The sequence below is a fragment of the Lathamus discolor genome, chromosome 6 (assembly GCF_037157495.1).
Source record: "Lathamus discolor isolate bLatDis1 chromosome 6, bLatDis1.hap1, whole genome shotgun sequence".
Taxonomy (NCBI): Eukaryota; Metazoa; Chordata; class Aves; order Psittaciformes; family Psittacidae; genus Lathamus; species Lathamus discolor.
Window position 1 is genome coordinate 49,863,062 of NC_088889.1, and position 22,852 is coordinate 49,885,913.

Below are 22,852 nucleotides of genomic sequence, written 5' to 3' on the forward strand. Positions count from 1 at the left end.
ACGCGCACGCAGGCCGCCTGCGGGGCGGGGGTGGCGCTGAGGATGCTGGGAGCGGGCGGCCTCGGCAGGCCGGAGGCTGGGCGGGGGGAGCCGCTTGGGAAGCTGCCTTCGATGGGGGAGCTGCTCCTTCCCGCCGCGGCCCGCGTGAGGCGCTGGGCGGGCGCGGCTTCGCCAGCCATGTTGAAGTCGGGCAGCGGGGTGGAGGGCGGGACTGTGCCCTGGAAGGGGAAGTGCTGCGGTGCGGAGGTGCCACTTGGCGTCTGAGGTAGCGGCGGGGCCGGGCGGGCGGAGGCAGCGGTTCCGCGACTCGTTGTGCCTTCTCCTCGCTTTACGCCACCCCCCGTCCCCTTTAGGCCGTCTCTCCGCCCGCCGTAGCCCCGTCTCCCCTCGGGGGCCGGTAGGTGCAGGGAAGCTCTCGCTGCCTCAGGTGAGGGCCGGGCCTGCCCGCTCCGGGGTTCCCCAGCAGCCGTGTTGGGTGGCCCCGGCGGCACTGCGGCTGCCGTACGCCCGGCCCGAAGGGGCTTCTGCCGGGGTCCGAGCCGGACGGAGCCGTCGGGCAAGAGAGCCATGGCTGGCAGCCCTTCTTGGGAGCTCGGTGTCTGCACGGGTTAAGGCGTGTGGACGAGGTGGAAAAGTTGCTCTCGAATTTCACTTTAAGGGACCGGACAGAACGCAGCGAAATGGATGACTTCCGCTCCATCTGCCTGCTCTCTCTGGCCATGCTGGTGGCCTGCTATGTAGCAGGAATTATCCCTTTGGCAGTTAATTTTTCCGAGGTAAGACGGCTTCTCTGAAATGCGCTTTGGTTGCTAAGGGAGAAACTAGAGTTCGTGCTGTCCCCTTGCAAGTGTGGAAGTGCTGTTAGGGGGGGTGTCGTGATTTAAAGCTTTTTAGGGAAGTTGTGAATGCGGTGCTTATTTTTATTCAGAATCGCAGCGTAGAATTATGCTCATCTTTTACAGTCTCTGTAAAAGCCATTTAAATGTGCCAGATTTGAGCCAAATTGTCTCAGCCACAAGTGAAGCAAAGTCGTAGCATGTATTGGAAAGCCATGACAGAAGCTGCACATTCTTGCAAGCTTCTCTCAGAAACTACTGAGCTCAGAGGTTAACTCTTACTGTGTGTCTATGGGGAACTCAAACTAGGACTTTTAATAATGATCGTGAGAATGATTGCTGAAGCAGGTGATGATGGAAGTCTTCTAATGTGCTCTGATGCCCGAGGGGTTCTTCTCGTTCTGATTGATGATTGCTGTTTAGAGGTGTGTTGTAGTGAGAGTCTAGTTGTTCTAAGGCAGTAAGAGCTCTCTTACGAGGGACTTTCCGTTTCTACTGGGAGCAGCGGTTTGGAAAGCTAGAAGAGTTTGTAAAGTACTCGAAGAGAGATGTGATTTGTTCTGCCGTCAAGTCACAGAGCTAGTTGCGCCTGTCCTTTGGTCCCTTTATTACCAGGAGGCTTTGGGAGCAGTAGACCCTCAGCAGCATGGAAGGAAAGGCAATCCTGTTTGGTAACAGTACAGTTCAGATAAATGAGTGAAACATGACTATCTTCTGAAGTCTTTACATAAACATTAGCATAGTTCTGTTTTGCCATTGCTTTGATGGACCTTCTCTTAAGTGTCTTCAGTGCTGTTGCTTCTGCTGTCTCTTCAAAACACACTTTTGTGCTGAAGCCTAGGAAGGGTTTTCTTGGAAGTTTGCTGAGGGTGCTGCCTAGCATGCCAGTATTGTCTCTTTTTTTATTTAATTTTGAATTTTCTCATATATTTTCTTGACAGTCACCTGTTGCATCAGACTTTATCTCCAGTGGTGTTTGAAGGTAGCATTCTTGAGCTGTGTTTATGTGGTTCTTACATATTTTTATAGCTGAATCATGGGGCTTCTAAACCTTTTGGGGCTCCCAGCAGCTGCAGAAGGACAGTTCTATCGTGGATCCAAAGCCAACACTATAAGTAGTAATCATGTACTTAATAGTTTTCTGTGTGTGTAACATTTTATTAACAGTACCCGCATACACTATCAAGTTTATTGTGGTGTTTTGAATTCTCGAAAATCCTTGACTCAGTTTACACTTGACTCGAATCAGTATAAAACTCCAGCAAAGTCAGGTATGACTAAATACTGGTGGTAAAAAGGTACAGACTGAGTAGAGCTCCACTGTATTTGTGTATGCAGATGTACACTTTCTGCAAAATGTTAATTTGTAGTAAGTACTGTGTTGGTCTGACTTTGGACTGTGTTGGACTATTTTGTACTGAAAAGGACATGGAGACTTCTCTCGAAATAATAACTTGTTAATTTGCATTATTTTAATGGATCTTTAGAATTCACAGATGCTCAAATGAAAGCAAGCAATTGTAATAAACCAGTATTACTTCTAAAGCTTATTTCCCCTGTGTTTATGTACGCATGTGAAATATAGTGTTGCAGTATTAAGATAATCCTGGTTTTCCTAGTAAGATACTATTTTTTTATTTTTTTTATTTTTTTTTTTTGCAAAATGACTTTATGAACAGTGGGTATTGAAGATTACCTTTTCAGGTGGATTGCCACCTTATAACAATTTACCATGTATAGTTGTTATATATGTGCATGCTTTTAGAAACTTTACAGGTGTTTTCATCTCTTGCTTGTTACTATTCGAATATTTCCCAGTAGTGCTGCAGTTGTTCTTTTTTTGTCACATTGGCTTGTTTTCAGAAAGCTAGCTGTGCATCTCTCTAGAGCCTCCTATGTCTCCTAAGCAAGTGTTGCCTCTTTGGGTGAGACAAAGCTCATGCTTGTGTCATCATGGTGCATGAAGGAGAACTGATGGCATAATAAGGATATGCAACAAGTGTTTAGTCCTGTTAGTTAAATACTGACCTCTGTCTCCAGTTCCTTGGTATTGAACATTAGTATTTTGGTAGCACCCAGACATCTCACTATGTATGGAAGATGATAATAGTTCTGCCACAGAATGTGTGCTGCACAGTTGTTATGAAGATCTAAACTCCCATGATTGCTATGTGTGATATGATAAGGGCTCTTACAGAAATGATGGCTCTTACTGCAAGTTGTTGTGTTTCAGAATCTTTTAGATGTTTATATAATTGGATTTTCAGTACATGGCTTTGACTTTAGCCTGTCAATGTTGTAGTCACAGGGTAATATTAAACTGTTCTGATATTGGTAAATCAGAATATAGTCAATTTGGAAGGGGTGCTGGAGGGGTGATATTTCTATAAGCTTTTTTCCCCCAGATTAAAATATAACTAGGAAGATAACCCTTACTAACAGTAGCAAGTACTTTTAAACTCTTTGCATGTGTTTTTTGATCATGTTGTACAAATTCTTAATGAAATACAAATTAAACTATTTTAGGATAAAAACATCAAGTTTATGTACTTTTTGTTATAGTTTAATTGCAAAATTGCAATACTTGTGTAACAAATCTATTTTGAAACCTGCCTTTGCACAGGGAAAAGGGAATTACCATGGCCTTTAATGACATGAAGAGCGGAATATAATTTTAAATCGCCTTAAGTACCTTTAAAGACTTTATTACATTTTAAAATGCTACTGGAAGGCTTAGAAATGGTTATAAACCCAATGCTCATTGCTCTGCATTTATGCATCTCCGATCAGATTAAAAAAAAGGAAAAAGACTGACAAGAAATGTGTATTAGCCCCAGTATCAGTTTGGTGCAGTTCCATCATTCAAACTCTCATTTGAGTAAGCCTTTTTAAATTATTTTTTTATAATTCTGCTTTTGGAGCTCTTTCTCTTAAATTACTTTTCTGTCCACAGTTCTATGTTTTTAAAGGAAGTCTGTTCTTTTCTTTGTTATATAAATCTAGCTGACTTACCAGTTTACACTCCTAATTGCCCAGTGTATTTGTATTCATAGATGCATTTACATTGTTGGTTCTCTTGTCTTAATGCTTTTGGTTTGGCAATTACTTTTTTTTTCTTGTATTTTATTATTTAGTTTGGCTTTTTTGGGGAACAGGCAATTTATCTTGTGCTGTGCTGTACCTAGCAGTGTTTTTAAGGGACCTGTATATTAAAGTATAATTTCTAGTAGGAAGAATATACTGAAAACAAACCTGGAATGGAGATGAGATGTAGAGTTGCAGACATGCTTCAGAATTCAGCCACTTTCAGTCTGTCTTTGTCTCTGCAGACCTTACATTTTGAAGTCCCAGCGGGTAAATTAGACCCAAATAATCATCAGTGCCAAATATAACAATTCTTGTTGTTTTCAAGTATGCTACTTTTCATTTCTTGTCTGATGTAAGCAATGGGTCATCTTTAATTTTCATTTCCTGCTTCACTTGATTGCGTTGGACACTGGATATGCTTGCTTCAGAAAGTTGTTAGAAATATAGGACTATGTAACTGGTGCTCTTGAATTGAAATTAGCAAGAGGTTTTGTGGATAATTCCCCTCTGCCCCTAACCTCTGGAGAGTAAAGAAAGCATTTTTATTCTTAAAGGTAATACTTGTTTTGTACTTGCTTGCAGGAAAGATTAAAATTGGTGACTGTTCTGGGTGCTGGGCTGCTGTGTGGAACTGCCTTGGCTGTCATTGTGCCAGAAGGAGTACATGCACTTTATGAAGACATTTTGGAAGGTAAGAGCCAAACATTTTGGAAGGTAAGAGCGAAACTCTGCCACCCTTGTTCAAGATAACTTAGGTCGTGGTGTTAGGCTATACTGAATATTGTTTCTAGGGCTTTTAAAATGAGATTGATGGAAGGGTGTCACAGCAGCATGGTACAAAGCCATCACAGGATCACAAAGTTGCAATAGGCATGATATTGCATGTTTATGGTGATTTGACAGAAGGATGTGATCAGGCAGTGGATTGATGACCTGCTGAGTGATCCAGTCATCTGCCGGTCCAGGTAGTGTACTGTTCATGGGACCACAGCTATTTATGCCAGGTCATGTGTAGTGCCCCTTTTTCTGGGAAAAGTTAAACTTTAACTTTGATGGAAGTGTAGGGTTGCCTTTGGCAGAGAATGAAGTTGTGGATGATTTGCTGTTGCTTTCTGCAGTTTAGATTGCTTCTCAATTAAAGCAATTGCAGAAAGTGTTTTATAGATCTTTATGTACTTTCCCTCATGAAAATTTCCGCCTTTGAAGCTGAAGAATATATTGGAATTAAGTGACCTTAATATACCTGACTGAAAATTATTATTGCTAATTTACAGAGTAGGAGGCATTTCGTTCTTGGGTGAAGGTACTCATTATAATGAAGCAGATATCCACACATGGTTCCATATTCAAGCATCCTGTTCTAGTCTGCTATCACCATTCTCCAAAACCTCATAGCCTTTAATGAATAGCTCAAAGCTAATGCTGATTGTGTCATGTAGGCACGTGAGTGTAGAGCACATCTTATACCCCAAAGTCTTAGCAAACTTCAATTTGAGGTTATGGCATTATTTGAAATAGTCGGGGCTCATTGCCTCTGAGTGTGCTTCAGAGCTTGCTTTAGCTTATGTTATTATATTACCCTTGCATGTATGAGATTTTTCCAGTATGCTAAGAATTGGAAATTTGTCTGCAGGGAAACAGCAACAACTTAGTGGTTACAGGAGAAAGGACTAAAAAGTTGAGGCTGTACAGAACTTTGCAAGTGCCTGTATACCATTATTGATTATCTGGGATTGAGAGATAATTGTAATGCTCTGCTTTTCTTGTACTACTTTTTTTTTTATATATATATTTCTTGTTTCTACACTGTTTTAAATTTCATTTTAAATATGCTATAATTTATCTTGTTTTAGTTTCCACTGAATTTGTTCTTCTACTTAGATTTAAAGTAAATGGAAGAATAATATGAAATCATCCTTTATCAAGAAGTGAAAGAACCTCTGATTATGCTTTTATACTGTACTGTAATTTGTGCACTCTAATGTAGGATGTCTGTAATGAGCTGTAGTTACGTGTTTGCTCTCTATTCAATTCTAATTTGAAGTCTAATTTGAACTTCCCTTGTAATGATATGGCTAGCAGTAAATACAATTGCTGTGAATGTTTGCTGGTTTTTCCTCCACTAAATGGGGTATACTGTTCATTTATGAAATGTACAGCCTGCTGTTTAGAGCTATGTGCTGTGTAACTTGAGGTTTAGTACATGGAGAAAAAAGATATTTCCCATTACTGCAGTAGTAATATCAGAAGTATTTACCTAGGAAAAAAGAATTTGTTCTGTGAATGAATTCAGACTCAATTCCTAACTCTCGGTATTGTGTCTGAAGCCTGTCCGTAGAGATGTTTTGTATTGCAAAGAGGCAAGATTTATGGGTATTATAGATTTAACTGCAAAAAAATATTTCCAATATTTTTCTTATAAACATAGGATAATCAAAGCTAACCTTAAGATTGTGAGAACTTGACAGCTTTCAGTGCATTTTTGTTTTAATTCACACATTAACATAATTAAGCCTAGAAAGGTGCCTAAAGGAACACTGAGTTATATTCATGTAACTTCAGTGGGGGGAAGCTGGATTGAAGAGAGAGGCCTTTATTTTCCCAGTTTCAAGTGTAAATTTAACTCTGAGGCTGGTTGCTTGTTATCAGAACAGGTGTTTGTCACTGATAAAAAAGTAATTTACTTCTGTATTTTTCCACAGGTCACAGAATAAGTAACTTTTAATTTTTGACCTCATAGGCTGAGAGCAAATAGCATATCATGGTTCAGATTATTATTTGATCATAAGCTTATGTGTATGTGTAGTGAAACCTTGGTTCGAGTATTACCAGCAAATAAAATTCCTCTGAGAATGAACACTGTCGCAGAGATTGTCCTGCATCACTCACTATGTCATATGGCTTGACATGATCTGAAGCAAAGTTTACTTTTTAATGTAGCTGTCAACAGTCCTGTATGGTATTGCTATTTTATTGCTCACTCTCATGCGACACAAATAAGTTTGTAAAAGCTTTCAAGGGCTACCAAGCGTATTCTGATGTGCTTTGTCTGTAGTAATGGCACTGGCCAACATTGTGTAGAGTTGGAAGGATATTACAATTGTCTCATTCAAAAAGGTGTATGAATACTCCCGCAAGAAGATAAGTTACTAGAGTAGGTCAAGTTTTGGCTCTTAATGTCTAAAACCTCTGAAGAGTATTTGCCAACCAAAAGACCTCCCCAGATTGACAAAAGCTTTACTTTTGTCACTTAAGCCACAGTTGTTGGGGGAGCCCTAGTTTATGCTCTGCTTCATTTTGTTTGTTGCCATAAAGTTATGTGTGTGAAAGTTGTACTGTCACTCACTTAAAAAAAAAATAAAATGTCTAGAGTAAACTTTAAAACTGTATGGCTGAAACAGGAAAGATGTCTGAATTGATTGTAATTGTAGTTCAACACAGACTATTGTAATTACCTTGATTCAAGGTAGTTTCAGGGTAGCTCAGTGAGATAAAGTGAATGACTTGGGGTAGGGGCATGGAATTAAACTTGTGTAGGGAAAGGAAACAACCACACAATATTCAACCCCAGGGCTTGGACTTCCTAGGTTTCTAGGATGGTACTGACATTTGTAGGACAGTGTGCTGACTTAATTGTTCCATTCTGTATCAATGCTAATTTATTTAACTAGAGACTGATGCTTTGAGATAAGAAATTAATCTTAAAAAGTCGCATTAGGTCTCAGTGGATTCAACCTATTTTATTTCTTCACTCTATATTTTCTTACTTAAATAAAGATTATGACTTAATCTGCTTGACAGTATCTCTCAATACGGACAAAATTGGCAACTTCAGTTAAAAAATGAATTATTCTGCAATTTTTATCAATCAATTTGCATTTAAAATGCAGCATTTAAACAAAGTAGCCTGGCCATGTTTAGTCCCATCTCCTAATCTGTTTGCTTACCTGCCACAGGGAAGCATCACCCGGTGAGCGAGATGCAGCATGTGATGGAGTCTGAGAAGGTGGCAGAAATCCCGGTTGCACATGAGTATGGCCATGACCATTCCAGGTTACATGCCTGCATTGGGGTATCCCTTGTCCTCGGCTTTGTCTTCATGCTGTTGGTGGATCAGATAGGCAGCTCTCATGTGCACTCTACAGATGGTAAGTAAAGATTCACTTCATTTAGACTTGCTGATTGATTGACTTAGTCTTAATTAGCAAGTTGCAATTTTTTTAATGCTACTGGGATTTAATTTGACCAGTCATGTTGAGAGTTTTAGTAGGTACTACAAACAAAAAGTAAGGTCTGTGGTGGAGTGTTTGTGCTGAAAATCTGTCCTGGAATTCAGCATAATCTGAGAGCTTGCTTTGCTAACATGAAATTACTGTACGAGCACATATAATGACACTTGAGTCTGTTTTACAGTATCACCCATAGGGGATATTTTTTGGCTTTCCAAAAACCTTCAGGTTAGTTTTGTCTTTGTTTTTCCTGCGTAAGTTTCTTACATGTAGGTAAAATTTGCAAAGAACAGCAAGTTACCTTAAGTAAGACTCCAGAAATTACTACATAAAAGCTCTCGTACTTTTCCGTAACTGCACAGCTGCACTCCCCTACTGGTCTAGAGCCTCACTTACTTCCACATGCTTTCTACTTAGAGCAAAGGTATCTCAACATCATTGAAGACTGTTAAGATACCTACGGTTGCCTTTGCTTTCTGCCTATGGCTTCACGCTCAGGCTGAGTGTACCAAAGGTGTTTTATCATCTGAAAAGGTATTTTATTGCCTTTGGCTGCTTATTTTCTCCCACATAATCTCCTCTGATGGTGGAAATTGTCCCTCAAAAATTAAGAATTTTGTCTTGAAGGAAGCATAAAACGTGCGTGTGCGCACGCGTGCAAACACACACACACACACAGAGGTATGTTTTGGTTGGATCCTTGGCAGTTCACAGTGCAGCTCTTGAAATGCCTGTATGGGGTTAGTGTCATGGGACAGATAGGAAGCCAGTGCAGGGGCTGTGACACCTCTGTGCTCCTGGAGAAGCATAAATGGAGCCATAGTTATGTCTAGCTGATTTTCAGAGCTTTTCAAAGGAAACAGTAGCACTAAGGATGATAAGGGGATGCAGGCCAGCAACTGACAGGAGAATCTTTGGTTTGTACGGTTTATTACCCTTTTCTGTGTCTTTGATCGGAGCAAATACCTGGAGAAAATTGATTTGTGTTAGAGATACGTGCTTTGTCTAGTCTGTACCTGTGTCAGAAGAAATGTAGTAGTGTTTTTGTAATGATTTTTAAAATTACCATAGAAAATTTTTTTTCTTATTTTAACCAATGTCTGGTAGTTTTGTTGTCTTATAGGTGGCTGGATTTTACTATCATAGAATCATAGAATAGTTAGGGTTGGAAAGGACCTTAAGATCATCTAGTTCCAGCCCACCTGCCATGGGTAGGGACGCCAGGACACACTAGACTCTGCCGCCCAAGATTCTGTCCAACCTGGCCTTGAACACTGCCAGGGATGGAGCATTTACCACTTCTTTGGCAACCTGTTCCAGTGCACCACCCTCCCAGTAAAAATTCTGTTGGCCAGAATGGGATATGAAATCAAATGTAGCTGTTTTGGGTGTTTTTTTGTTCTGGTCAATCTAAAACAAATTCAGAGGAAAAATTCTCTCTGAATTATCTCCTATTTGATAGGAGTATTCCATCACAGTCGCCCTGTCCTGGGTTCAGCAGTAGCAGTCATTTTTCTCCTTCTTAGTAGCTAGTGTAGTGCTGTGTTTTGATTTTTTGGCCTGGGAACAGTGCTGATAACGCGGATGTTTTTAATTGCTGCTCAAATGTTTGGTCTGGCCAAGGACTTTCTGAGCCTCATGCTCTGCCAGGGAGGAGGGAAAGCTGGGACGAAGCAATGACAGGACACCTGACCCAAGCTAGCCAAAGAGGTATTCCATACCACAGCACGTCATGCCCAGAAGGTAACCAAGAGTTACCCGGAAGGGCTAGTTCACTGCAGCGTTGGACGAGGTATCGGTCGGTGCTCGGCTGGGGGGAGTGGGGCAAGTTATTGGTCGGCTGGTATTGAGCTGTTGTATTCTTTCCTCTTGTTATGTCTTTTATCATTATTATTATTGGTGGTAGCAGTAGTGATTTGTGTGATACCTTAGTTACTAAACTGTTCTTATCTCAACCCGTGGGAGTTGCATTCTTTTTGATTCTCCTCTCCGTCCCTCCAGGTGTAGGGGGAGGGCAAGAAGGTGGGGAGTGAGTGGACGGGCTGTGTGGTTTATGGCTGACTTTGTTTAAACCACAACACGCCCAAATGCAGCTTATACAATGAATTGCTCAAATAGGCTCCCTTAGATTCAGAGGATCAATCTGACTGAAGAGAATACATTAGTTGTTAACTAACTCCCTTCCCTGATCTGACTCACTGGGCAACTGTGTGGGGGCCTGGGCACTGGGGAGAACCTGGAGCTGGGGGAACAGGAGGGAAGGAATAGGACTGGACTCTCTGTTTCGGTTACAGCGCAGACTTATAAAGTAGCTGTGTAAGTGTGCCTGCATCAGCATACTGACCACTAGTATAATGAAGTAACAGCTGTTCAACTGTTTGGAATTAAACAGTTGAACAATAAGAGGTATCTATACCTGTGTAGGACTTGCCTGCTCTGTTCATTGCAGTGATCCTTTGTACAGTTTCACTGCTGATTGCGTAGTGGTGGACATTGCCCTGTTGTGCTGTGTAATGAGCTAACCTGCAAATGTCCTCAGAGTGGTTGTCAAACAATTGCAGTCAAAACACTGGATCTCAAGCAGCACTAGTTGCATTTCTTCTCTATGATGACTAATGTTGGAGGGAAGTCTTTGCAAGTGCTGCCATGACAAGTAGAATTCATTGCTTACTAGGAATTGTCAGAGAATCAGTGCAGCAGAGACTGCCCCAGACTGTCACCTGAAGGAAAATGCCAACATTGGGGTACGTGGGGAAAAAAACATCCTGACTCTTAAAGCACCTCTGGATTCTGGGCATGCAAAACTAGCTGTTCTTCCCCTTTGTAGCACAGAACTCTAACATTTGGTTTCAGGAGGTTAAGAAAAACAGCTGCTGCTGTCTGTATTAATGATCCTGTAAATTGCAAAGCATTATCTAGGATTCTGTCAGTTGTTGACAGAACTTCAGGTGATTTGGAGGTGTTAGGTATCATACTATTTTACAGTAAACCTCATGCAGAAATACAAAAACTGGTAGTTTTGAATATAACTGTTTAAGCAGCTGGTAGACACATATGCAGTGATACGTATTTCTCCAGCATAATTTATGTATTTGTTCTCTTAACTTTCCTTATTATCATTTCAGATCCAGAAGCTGCAAGATCTGGCAACTCCAAAATCACAACAACACTGGGACTAGTAGTCCATGCTGCAGGTAATACAGGACCTATTGCTAGGACTTGGTCTTCCGTTGCTGTGCAGCTTATCTTTAGATGTGATGAAAACACTTGGGGTTTTTTTCTTGAAGGTGTCTTTTTATTTAAAACCAACCCCCAAAAAACCCCAAAACAAAACCCACCCACCAAAACCAACCAACCAACAACAAAAACACAGGGTGGGGAGAACTAAGGATCTTTCCCAAAACTCACTTGGAAAGCATACTACAGTGCTCAGAATGTTCCATGGAGTTTTGTTTGGGTACAGTATTGTGACTTTAGTTTTCCCATTTGAAAAGTTGTGTGATGCTCACTGTGCCTCTTCAGTTCCTTTGCTGTCTGTTTTAGCTGCTGAATTTCAGTACACGCCAGCACATTTGATAAGTAGTATGCAACACCTTTGGGTTTGCTTGTCAGTTGACCTGTGTGTTTAAAAAACTGTTAAGTTCAAAACATGTATTTTGTGGAAAAAAGGACATAATAGGGTGAAGCACAAAGATTTGACAGACATTTGGGCTGACTTGCAAGGGCTTAAAAAGTTACATGTGTGTTGCAGCCAACCCATGTTCGTGTTGTAATTCTTCACTATATATGTGTAGTATAAATATGCTCTTGAATCTCTTCTACTAATTGTTACTGTCTAGATAAGTTATAAGATGTTGGTAAAAAGATTTCTTCACTAAATGAAATGTTTGTATATTAAAGATTAATATAGAATGCATTCCCTATTTCATATAGACAATATATTTAGGTTAAAAGGTAAAAAAATAGTATTTACAACAGTTTATTTGAAAATTCATTTAAAGAGTAGTAATTAAAATTCTTTCTTAGAATCTAAAGCAGATTTTTTCTAATTCAGAGAGAAACCACTTCTACTACAGAAGACTAAAATAACTAAACTTCTTACCTGATTCTAATTTGTCAGAATGTGTCAGTACTGAATAAATTTCTCTGTATGATTTTTATAGTCTTGGGAAATTAGACACAGCTCCTGTTGAAGGTTGCCTAATACCTTGTAATTATTGTGGCTTAACAAACAAAGGGGAGTGAATCATGTTGGATTGGTATTGTTAATGGCATTTTGAGTAACAGGACTTCTTGAATCAACATGTTTTGTGCCATCACCTGTTGAGGGGATGGGAAAGCTGAAATTAATGTGGAGGAATAATCATGAATTTGCACTCCTGTTTCAGCTGATGGTGTTGCATTGGGTGCAGCAGCTTCAACTTCTCAGACTAGTGTCCAATTGATAGTCTTTGTTGCAATTATGTTGCACAAGGTAAGTCATCCCCCCAAAAAATCTTTTTTGCTCTTTAAAAGACTGTTAAAGCATACAGAAATTACTAAAGATCTTAAGTTTCCTTAGTGATGTGATATGGAAATGTGTAACACCATGTCGTGGTTTAAACCCAACCACAAACCTCGTTCACTCACTCCCCCCCCCTTCTTCCCTTCCCCCTGCTCCTGGAGGGACGGAGAGGAGAATCGAAAAGAATGCAAATCCCACGGGTTGAGATAAGAACAGTTTAGTAACTCAGGTATAACACAAATCACTGCTGCTACCACCAATAGTAATAATGCTAAAGGAAATAACAAGGGAAGAGAATACAACACCTCAGCACCAGCCAACTGGTAACTCGCCCCACTCCCCCCAGCCGAGCACTGACCGATACCTCGTCCGACCCTGCAGTCCCTTGCCCTTCTGGGGAACTCCCTGTTACATCCTGGGCATGATGTACTGTGGTATGGAATACCTCTTTGGTCAGTTTGGGTCAGGTGTCCTGTCTCTGCTTCCTCCCATGTTTAAACCACGACACACCATCAAAATTGACAGGTTAAGTGATACAGCTTCAAGGACCAAAAAGCCCTGATAAGATGTATGACAGAGCAGCGAATGATGAGAACTAATTGTGAAGGCAGTGTGAATGAAAGAGAATTCTGATTGCCTGCTGTGTGCTTTGGTTGCAGTGGTTGGGAAGTGTCCCAAAAGAAGGGAGAGGATAGCCCATGAAAACGTGGGAGCTTTACATGACTTTTTCTGAAGCTAGTGTGGTGGTGTTTTGTTTTTTTCAAACAACTCCTCTCCCAGATTCCTACTGCTGTAAGAGTTGTATTCAGAGAAGTTCTAGAGGATGGAGCACAGAAGTACATGCTAGTGTATTCAAGGAGGAAAAGTAGTTTTATGCTGGTCACAGCAGGTTCTTTATTCTGTAATGTTCTTAAGAAAATGGGAAGTGTATTTGTTAGGGTTTTACTGTTTAAAGGGTTGGTCTTTTGAAACCGCTTAATAACAGAGTACTAAATTGTAACTTCTGGTTACCTATGTTATTGTAGTAGCTTCAACATCAGTCATATGACAAAAAAAAATACTGTTTTTCTGATGGTAGCAAGCAAACAGCGGGTCTTAGAGATTGGAAGATCTTTCTCCTTAATGTTTGTGCAAAGATATCTATTAGCTATGTAGGTTCTAAACACGTGTGTGCAGATGCATATTTGACTTATGGTTGCATCTACATATATTACAGTAGTAAGTCATACATTCCTCCAAAAACCTTGCTTGTATAATTGCACATTCAAAATTTTAGGAAAGCTGGATCTAGTATATCTTTTCACTGTTCATACAAAACTTGTGGTTTACGTAACTGTCTTCAGAGGTGGCAACATCAGTGTCACATCTTGCTGTGAATCTTCATTTATGGCTATTGCCAAGTGAAACCTGTTGTTATTCTTAATGTTCAAATTAACTGACTTTTGAAATTGTATAACTTCAGAAGAGGGAAATCTCTTCTATGAAAGATTATAAAGATTTTTTTGTTATTGAAAGATAAACATATTTCTTCTCTAGTATCTTTTTTTTTTCCTAGTCTTCTGATCCTGATTGATGCTTTTGTCTTTCTCAGCTTTTTTCCTTCACTCATGGTTTCCTTCTCACAGGTTAAAAAAAAAAATAAATCTGCATATTAAACTGCTCAGTATATTTTTAGTTTATCTTACCTGGAAAACGTCAGGGTGGATTGCTGTTGTCCTTATGTGGGTGAAAATATAGTAAATTCCACAAGTGCAGGACAACTATGACTTGTGGGTGAGAAACTGAATGCCAGCAGAGGGAGAAGGAAGTGTTTGTTTGCTTCCCAGTGGGAACAGAAATGAAATTGAATGGTGAACTAGTCAAAGAGCTCTTAAGTCTTTGTTCATGTGAAGGCTGACAGTTATCTATCTTGGGGGATTTTGTAGAATTTTTTTCTGCTGTAGATAAAGAAACTGTCCATCTAAGGTTGTGTAGTAGTATCAGGATGAAAAAAAGAAATCACAGGAGTTTATGGAGACTTGGGGATTACAGCAATGGCTCAAGTAAGAGTAAACATCTTAATATTTTTAATGACTACACAAATATCTGTACTCTGTTAGCCAGAACATGAGTTTCCATTAGGTATGGTTATTAAGGTAGGGCTGTCTGTAGGCTACTGTTGTATTTGGGTTAACTGCAACATGCTAGTGCTCTCCGTGAATTTCTTCCAATTCTGTCCACTTTAGTGTAGCAAGTCGTATTTCAACTTTATCTCAGTTCTCGGAGGGTTTTAGAAAGTATTGTATTACAAGTGAATGTTGGTTTTTGCAGGCACCAGCTGCCTTTGGCCTGGTTTCCTTCCTGATGCACGCTGGGCTGGAACGGAATCGAATTAGAAAACACTTGCTGGTCTTTGCGTTAGCAGCACCTGTTATGTCAATGGTGACATACTTAGGGCTAAGCAAGGTAGGTCTGTGATTTGTTTTACCTAAAATGTAGCTTAGTGGTGGAGTTTGGGGAAAGGAATCAATGAGTTTCATAGAACATTATTCCAAACTGCTTGAAAAATTTAGCAGAATGGAGATGATAAAATAAGTAGATGGAAAGGTAGCAGTATGAATGCATGAAATAAAAAATAACCCTTGCTTTCCGTCAGAACCAGTGACATAACTCCTATAGAGTTTTGTATAGCTTTTTGTAGAAGGCTGGTTTCTGACTTTTTTTTTGGCTGCTCCCCACTGTGAAGAATTTATTCATATACCAGCTTTTGTGGTCATTATAACTGAGGAATTTTCAGTGTTGCTGCATGCATTTTAATGTGCAGGTAGAAAATCGTAGAATGGTTTGGGTTGGAAAGGACTTTAAGATCATCTAGTTCCAACCACCCTGCTATGGGTAGGGATACCTCACACTAGATCATGTCACATAGGGCTCTGTCCAACCTGGCCTTGAACACTGCCAGGGATGGAGCATTTACCACTTCTTTGGGCAACCCATTCCAGTGCCTCACTACCCTCACAATAAAGATCTTCTTCCTTATATCTAAGGACCTTCCCTTATTTAAGTTTGAACCTGTTAGCTCTTGTCCTGTCACTGCAGTTCCTGATGAAGAGTCCCCCTTCAGCGTCCTCGTATGCCCCCAGTAATATTTGTTAGTTTCTCCCACCATCTCAGAACTGTTCTGTATGTTCAGAGTCTTTTTTGTGCTACGTCAGAGATTGAATCCTCAGCTAGAACAGCCTTTTTGCCTCTTGCACTCCTTAAAACCATAGTCTTGTCTTTGCTTTATACAACAAATGGCCTGTGAAGTGGGCCACTGCATATGACTCTGTATCTCTATCCAAACTAAATGCTTCTGTTTCTCATAGCATTTCCTATGACACTCCTGTATTTTTAATTGCTGTGGGCCATGGTGACAGATTATGGTGTTGTGTTGTAAAGAATCTAATGTGATCTCATGAAAATCAAGGCATAAAAGGAAAGATTAAGTAAATCATCTGGGCTAATCTCTTTACTTGATGAGAAGGACATATATTTGATACTGCAGTACAGGGGACAGCAGAAGGGGTTGGGTTTGTAAACAGAAATAAGAATACTCTTTGGGTATTCTTTTGATGTAGACTTACTAGGAGTTGGGTTTGCATTTTGCAAACAGAGAATTGATAAGGCTTAAGGGCTGTCACAGTGGTTTTATAGCTCCAGAGTAGAAGATGCATCTCCAGTCTGGAAAAATAATCTCAGGACTAACACCACATTTGAATTGTAAATTGTTCAAGAAGCATTTTGAAACTGACACAAGTGGGTTTGCATTTCATTACTTTTAAAGATGTGTCCTATGATCTTAATCCTAGTATGAACCCGAAGAGATGCTCAGTTTTGATCCAGAAGATGCATTTCTTTATAAAGTTTGCATGGAAATTCTCAAAGATTTGGGTGTTCACTTGTACATACAAATGAAATATTAGTGATGTTTTGGGACTTAAATCTAGCAAATATTGCTCTGACCAGCAGGGGAACAGATATTTAAAGGCTACTGTCTGATCTGAACTCTTTGTTTAGAAAAAGTGGGGAAAAAAAACGTCTTGGGAGTCCTTCCTAAAATTTGTGGGTTAGCAATATAAGCATTTTTTGAAGTGCACTTCGTCTTTTTGGCATCTTGTATGTTGCTGTGAGATGGTCAAACAAGATGTTTAATTTGGCACAGACTATGACTTTTTTCTTCTGTTAAGGATTCCTAGATGTCCAAAGTGAACTAACTAGGATGAGAGGCACCTTTCTGACGTGCTGACTTTAGCATGTCATGTTAGTTGCTACTTATAAGGTGCAAGACACAAAGTAACACATTGAACCATTGTCTCTGTGAGAGAAAAAGAGTTGATAGAAGTCCTACTGTGTCTGGCTGCTTACATAATTTTATTATTGGTTGAAGAACATCTGCTTATCTTAATTTTTGTTCTTTCTGTTTTTTTCCATTTCAGAGCAGCAAAGAAGCCCTTTCAGAAGTTAATGCCACCGGAGTTGCTATGCTGTTTTCTGCTGGGACTTTTCTTTATGTTGCCACAGTTCATGTCCTCCCAGAAGTAGGAGGAATTGCTCATAGCCACAAACCTGACTCAAATGGAGGAAAAGGACTCAGTCGTCTGGAGGTGGCAGCCCTAGTAATAGGATGCCTTATTCCTCTAGTTTTGTCCATTGGACACCATCACTAAATGCTCGAATTTCACCGTTCTCCTTGATCTGACATGAGCAGTAACGGTCGGCTGCTCCCTTCATCATTGTCTCTTACCCGTCATCCATCCCATCCACTTTATGGAGTTCAGAGGGAACGTTGATTGCAAAATGAGGAATACTGGGAAAGCTTTTAGTGTAGCAAAATGTACTTTGGTAGCCGGACGTAATTCTGTGTAACTTGCTTTTCTGAAGACATTTGCTATTTTCATTGTTACTTCTGACCCTATTCTCAGGGAAGATGGAATTTGGAGTTTAAGAAAAGTGAGCAGGGAAGAACATAGCGACTCATCATGAAATTTCTATCACCAAAATATCCTGCAATTCAGCTTTCACAGCTGAGAGCAAAAACAAAGGATGGCTGCTGTGTGAGAGGTTGAAGTCTTACTAATGAAGAAGGGGGTTTCCCCTCATTGGTTCTGTATTGTCCTGACAATGCAACTGGTCCTTGTGATGTTTGTCACTAATTGTATGGCAAAAGTGGGCTGCACTGGGAACTCTGGACAGCACTGCAATTGTCACACAAGTATCACTGATAGGAAAGAATTGATATAATCAAAGTGTAGGATTAGAGTAGGGAATCAGCTGGTGAAGAAAGTGCAAACAAATTTTGCGGTGAATTTGTCCAGTAAGACAAAGAATAGAAGCAAGGAGAGTAGTGTTTTGATTGTTTATGCAACTGTTAATAAACTTTTAAAAGGCACTGTTTCTTGGGAGATGGTCTTCTGCCAAGTCTGGAAAACAAAGGCATCAAAAACGTTAGTAGGAATTAAGTACTGGGTGCTGTGATTACACTACTGCTACTATTAAGAGAGATACCCATAGTGTCTGTTGAAACTGAGCTGCTCTGGGCTCTGAAGAGTAGAAATCTGATGGAGACAGCTGTTGAGGGACCAGAGAACTTTATTAGCTCATTTTCAGAAGTCTGAACTGCTGAAATCAGTGAAGTTGCAGGGGTTTATATCATTAAATAAAAGGTGTTAAGGCTAACAAAAGAAGATGTTTAACTGAATATTTATGTTACATGTAGAGTACAAAGTGTAACTAAAGCAGTTCTGAACAAAACCCCCACAGACAAAATACCCAAATTGGTGGGTTCCCAGTGGACCGGTTAGGCGCTTTGTTTTTACTTTGGGAACTCTGCATTTGTCTCTTACTCTGGTAAGCATTAGTTTTGGTGAATCTACTGGAGGACTTACTGCCAACTGCTGATGCCTCTCACTGCAGAAGAGTGATAGAAGATCCCTCCTTTCCAAGGCACAGCCTTCTCTTGTCAGACACCATTTCTCTTATGCAAAATATATTATACTGTAATAACTGAGGTGCATTGAAAAGTCAGGAAAGCTTAACATGAGCAGACTCAATATAAAATTATTTCTTTAGGGGAAAACTTTTTAATGCTATACCCTTTTTAAGCTGTAATGTCTGCACTTTTTAAAGATAACATTGCCAAATATATTTCTTTTTTTTTTTTTTTTCAAATGGATTTTTCAAGGCTTGAAATATCTTCTTAACTGAAGTGCTTCTTGTTTCCATATGAATGAGTGTGTCTGTTTCTCATGCTGTTTGTTGCATGTACTACACAGGCCATTGTGCCACTTGAACTTCTTTACATTTTTGTCATTGTCCTCTTTGTCTAGTAATTCAGTAATGGTTATGGCCTGGTTCTTGGACTAGTGATTGCTTTGTCTGTTAGCTTTGTAACAATACAGGTGTATCCCAGGATTGAACCTAGTATTGATCTCTGGGAGTGCTTGTTCATTCTTGTGTTTTACTATATAAAATCAATGCAGAATTCTTAGAAATCATTTTTCCCCACGAGACAGTGTTTTCAGATAGAATTAGTGTATCAGGCCTAAACACGCATTTTTGACATTAGACCTTCAAAAATTCTGAAAAGCCACTGCAAAATGAGTGGCATAGATGAGATCCTCTCCTGCACTTTATTTTACAACATACATATGTGACTTCTAAGTTACCTGTTTAAAAAGGTCAGTGATACAGGTTACTGACATGCGTATGATGCACAGTGATGTTTTCACCAGAGCGTGCAGTGTTCTTCCTGACTTCCCCCTAAATACCTTCTTCCTTGATAATCTCAGTGTTTTACCTTGCTTAATCTTCCCACGTAACTGTTTCCAGAAGCTGGAGAGTTTGCAAGATCTGCATCAGAAGCAGGAGATAGCGTAGTGCAGCACCAGATGCTTATGTTTTGTAAAACAGTAAGCTTTTTTCTTTAAATATCATCTGTCATTTGCACTTCCAGCCTACTACTTAAACGCATCCTGACTGGATTCCTCTTCTGCCTCATTCTATGTATAACAATAGCAACAGTTTTGGGAGGTATATAGGTAAGGTCTCATGCCTTTTTGCTCCAATGTTGGAGAATGTCGATAGTACCTTCTTACAAGCACCAGTGTGCACTGATGAGGATGTGGCAGCCAGCCTTTTCACTCTGATGTAACTTCAGGAGTATTAATAATCAGAGGTGCTGCTGCTGAGAGGTCTTGTTGTCTTTCTTTTCCCCTGGCCCTCAGATCCTATTCCCAGTTTTGTGGGGCAGCCACCAGAAAGGGTAATATTCAGTTTAATGATTCATGAACTAGAGAGGCTGAGTTACAGCAGCAGGTGAGAGATTTTAAATTAAAACATTGGCACTTTAAAATTAGCACAAAAATTCTGATGATGCATACTTTTCATTTTGGAACTTTGTTAAGTGGTAGAAGACTTCTATTTTTTCCTACCCATTTAGAAGCAGCAATAGCATTTTCTTTTGGCTGCTTCTGTTATCTCTGTGTTGAGCTACTATTCTCAATTCTGTAGCTGAAACTGCAGTGATTAAGGAAGCTTTTGGTTATGTGATAAGAAGAATGTAAAGTTTTAAATGATCAACATTTTCCAAATTGTTAGTTCCACATAGAGGATTATTTTCTTGAAGCAGAGTATTTTAAATGAGTTAAATAAAATGGTCCATTTTATCATAGCTGTGTTTTACCTTTTTCCCTATCTGCCACAGTAAATCCAGGCGATACATGTAGTCAGTGCCATCTGGTATCATTTTCTACTCCTCAGGGGACCTTGGTCCAAATAAATTCCTCTTACTCTCTGTAATAGCCATCTTTGCCCTTGCTCTCTGCTGTGAGGTAGGTGGCAGCAAGTCTAGGAGGTAATGCTTTAACCAAGTGCATTTCCTTCTGTAAATTCCTGTAGGAAATCTATAATCTCATCAGCTGTATTTTCTGTTAATGATTCTTATTTGACAATAGGAATTAGATTAAAGCTGTTTGTTGATCCTGTTGTGTTCAGGTACTTTCCTTACTGTTCTAATTCTTCTATTGTTCCTTACATAAAGAAGGGAAATATACTCTTTCAGCACCTGATGACAGATGCAGAAGATGCACTGACATTAACTTAAGTGAGGGTGGCAGATCTGTCAGACTAGGATAGGAATTCTTCATAGTTGTGGCAAGTCAAATGACTGGGTGTTAAACAGAGAACCCACTGTTGACTTCAAATAACTGTTTCGAGGTTTATTGTGTAAAAGGCTAATGCTATCCAAGAGACCCGGGAAAACTGCTGCATTTTTCAGGAACTAGTTCAGAGACTTCAAGGAGCTTTTGACAGTAGCAGGTGTGTCCTTGTGATATCAGCTGTATGCAGATTGAGAGAGATGCTGTGGAATAAATGGTGCTGCTGCTCCTGCTCCCTTCCCATTCTGTGCTGGGACTTGGGAAGAAGAGAAAGGAAGTGTATTTGTATTCTTTTGGGGGTGGTGGGGGAAGGAATGGTTGCTGTATGGTGGGGAAGTATATGATGAATTTCAGATTCCTGTTCACCTCTTTTAAAAATAATGTATTTCTTTTTTTCTTACTGTCCTTTTAGTACATCCGTTAGCAGCCCTGGCTTTCTAGGGGAAAACATTGCTTGGTCATAGCTGTTTACCTGACTCCATGTATGGAACTGTGATTTTAATGTCTCTTTTTCAGAACCATTTGTACACCAAATCATTCCATGAATGGCTGCCTTATAATTTTTCCACTTTAATTGTGAACGGTTAAAATAATGTTGCCATTTTCAATTTGTTTTATTATATTAAATTTTTACTAGGTGCAGTGCTTTGGAGTTGGCTTGTCATTTATTGCATGGGGTTTTGTGACAGCTCCGTCAAAGAACAGTGACAATCTTCAATGAGGTGTGAGCAATGCAGGCAGTACATTTTGTTTAAGCATTTGCTACTTTTCTTCACAACATCTGAGTGTCTCCTGGAAGCCTGAAGTGTGAAACTGCTGGGAGATGTTGGGAGGCAGTCTAGCAGGTTGATTTGGATGTGGGTATGAATGGGTTTAGTTACAAATACAGAAATAATTTGACAGCTCCGCTTGAGAATAGCATTTGACAGCTTCTGTCTCCCACAGAGTGTTTAGGAGTTGGCATTGCCCTGGAGCTACCTCTTCCTCCATTCCACCCCCCAGGGAGATCTCTAAAGCTTGCAAGGCAGAGACCTGTTAGGAGGGCCACAATGAGATGATGGGCTCAAGATTGCTCCAGGCCACTGTTAAAAAGCTGGAGGACACCATGGGCTAAAGAGAATTGAGAGCTTGGTATAGAGTGAAAACAATCTTGACAGCACCAAGTCCATAATGCAAACACTATGTCCCTCCATTCTTTTTGGAAACTTCGTAACAAAGTAGTTTTTTCTGCATGGGAAATATGCATGCAAAGATGTGAAGAAAACCTTAGCCTGCTTCTTGTCCTTATGTTAAAGGGCAAAACTGCTGGTAAAATCTTTCATGCCCCTGTTCTGTGTGGTTTTGGTGGGTTTTTGTATTTTCCCCTGTCCATCTTTCTGCTCTTTTCAGGCACTGAATCACAGCTCAGCTTTCCTTTTGGCTGCCCTGCCATCCTGATGCTTACCTGTTCACTGCTCTCCAGAGCTGCTCTCACCCTTTACTATTGGCAGTTTTTCCGGTAAGGCAGCTTACATTTTTCCTGTGGTATACAATGAAATGAAAGCCTTTATTAAGCCATAGCTACCTAAGTGTTCTCTCTAATGCTCGTCGTGGTAGTCATTGTAACTGAAAGTGGATTGTGTTCTTGCTGTGAAGAACAATTGTCTTCCCAGGCTCCTGAATTTCTCTAGAAGCATTTTATTTGCCTCGGACATGACTTCAAATTACAAAAAATTAGTTGCAAATTAAATTTTAGTAGTGGTTTCTAAGAGGTGCTCAGGCAGGACATATGAGGAGAGGTTTGACAATTAATTCTGTTATCTGAGCAAAAACATGCGGGGACAGTTGGGTTCTTTATTTGGTTGGAAAAAAAAGAATGTCGGACATTTCAGGCTCTTTGAGGTTTACAGTGTCACACAGCGTTTCAGCTACTCCACTCGAGCGATAAGCAGCCTTCTCAGCTAATAGCTTACTTTTTATTTTTCTGATTAGGAAAAAGTGTAATATTTCTCTATACTGGCTTAATCTCAAGAGAATACA

General features: G+C 40.0%; 1 protein-coding gene across 3 annotated transcripts; it reads left to right on the forward strand.

Annotated features, from left to right (window-relative positions):
* Positions 1-115: 115 nt before the first annotated feature.
* On the forward strand, positions 116-21,478 carry SLC39A9 (solute carrier family 39 member 9). Of its 3 annotated transcripts, none has more exons than XM_065686763.1 (8): positions 116-427; positions 659-776; positions 4,506-4,614; positions 7,880-8,071; positions 11,278-11,346; positions 12,541-12,626; positions 14,967-15,101; positions 17,114-21,478. In XM_065686763.1, exons 2-8 carry the CDS (start codon positions 681-683, stop codon positions 17,342-17,344), a joined length of 918 nt encoding a protein of 305 aa, XP_065542835.1. In that variant the 5' UTR covers positions 116-427; positions 659-680; the 3' UTR covers positions 17,345-21,478. The 3 variants fall into 3 exon arrangements, with proteins under 3 accessions (XP_065542835.1, XP_065542837.1, XP_065542838.1); XM_065686765.1 differs by having other exon boundaries at positions 116-397; XM_065686766.1 differs by lacking the exon at positions 116-427 and having other exon boundaries at positions 434-776.
* The last annotated feature ends 1,374 nt before the right edge of the window (positions 21,479-22,852 follow it).

Excerpts from the sequence above, each read along its gene's own strand:
- SLC39A9 (XM_065686763.1), top strand. The coding sequence starts at position 681 with ATGGATGACTTCCGCTCCATCTGCCTGCTCTCTCTGGCCATGCTGGTG. Across the intron at positions 777-4,505 it reads TGGCAGTTAATTTTTCCGAG|GAAAGATTAAAATTGGTGAC; the intron begins GTAAGACGGCTT and ends ACTTGCTTGCAG. Across the intron at positions 11,347-12,540 it reads ACTAGTAGTCCATGCTGCAG|CTGATGGTGTTGCATTGGGT; the intron begins GTAATACAGGAC and ends CTCCTGTTTCAG.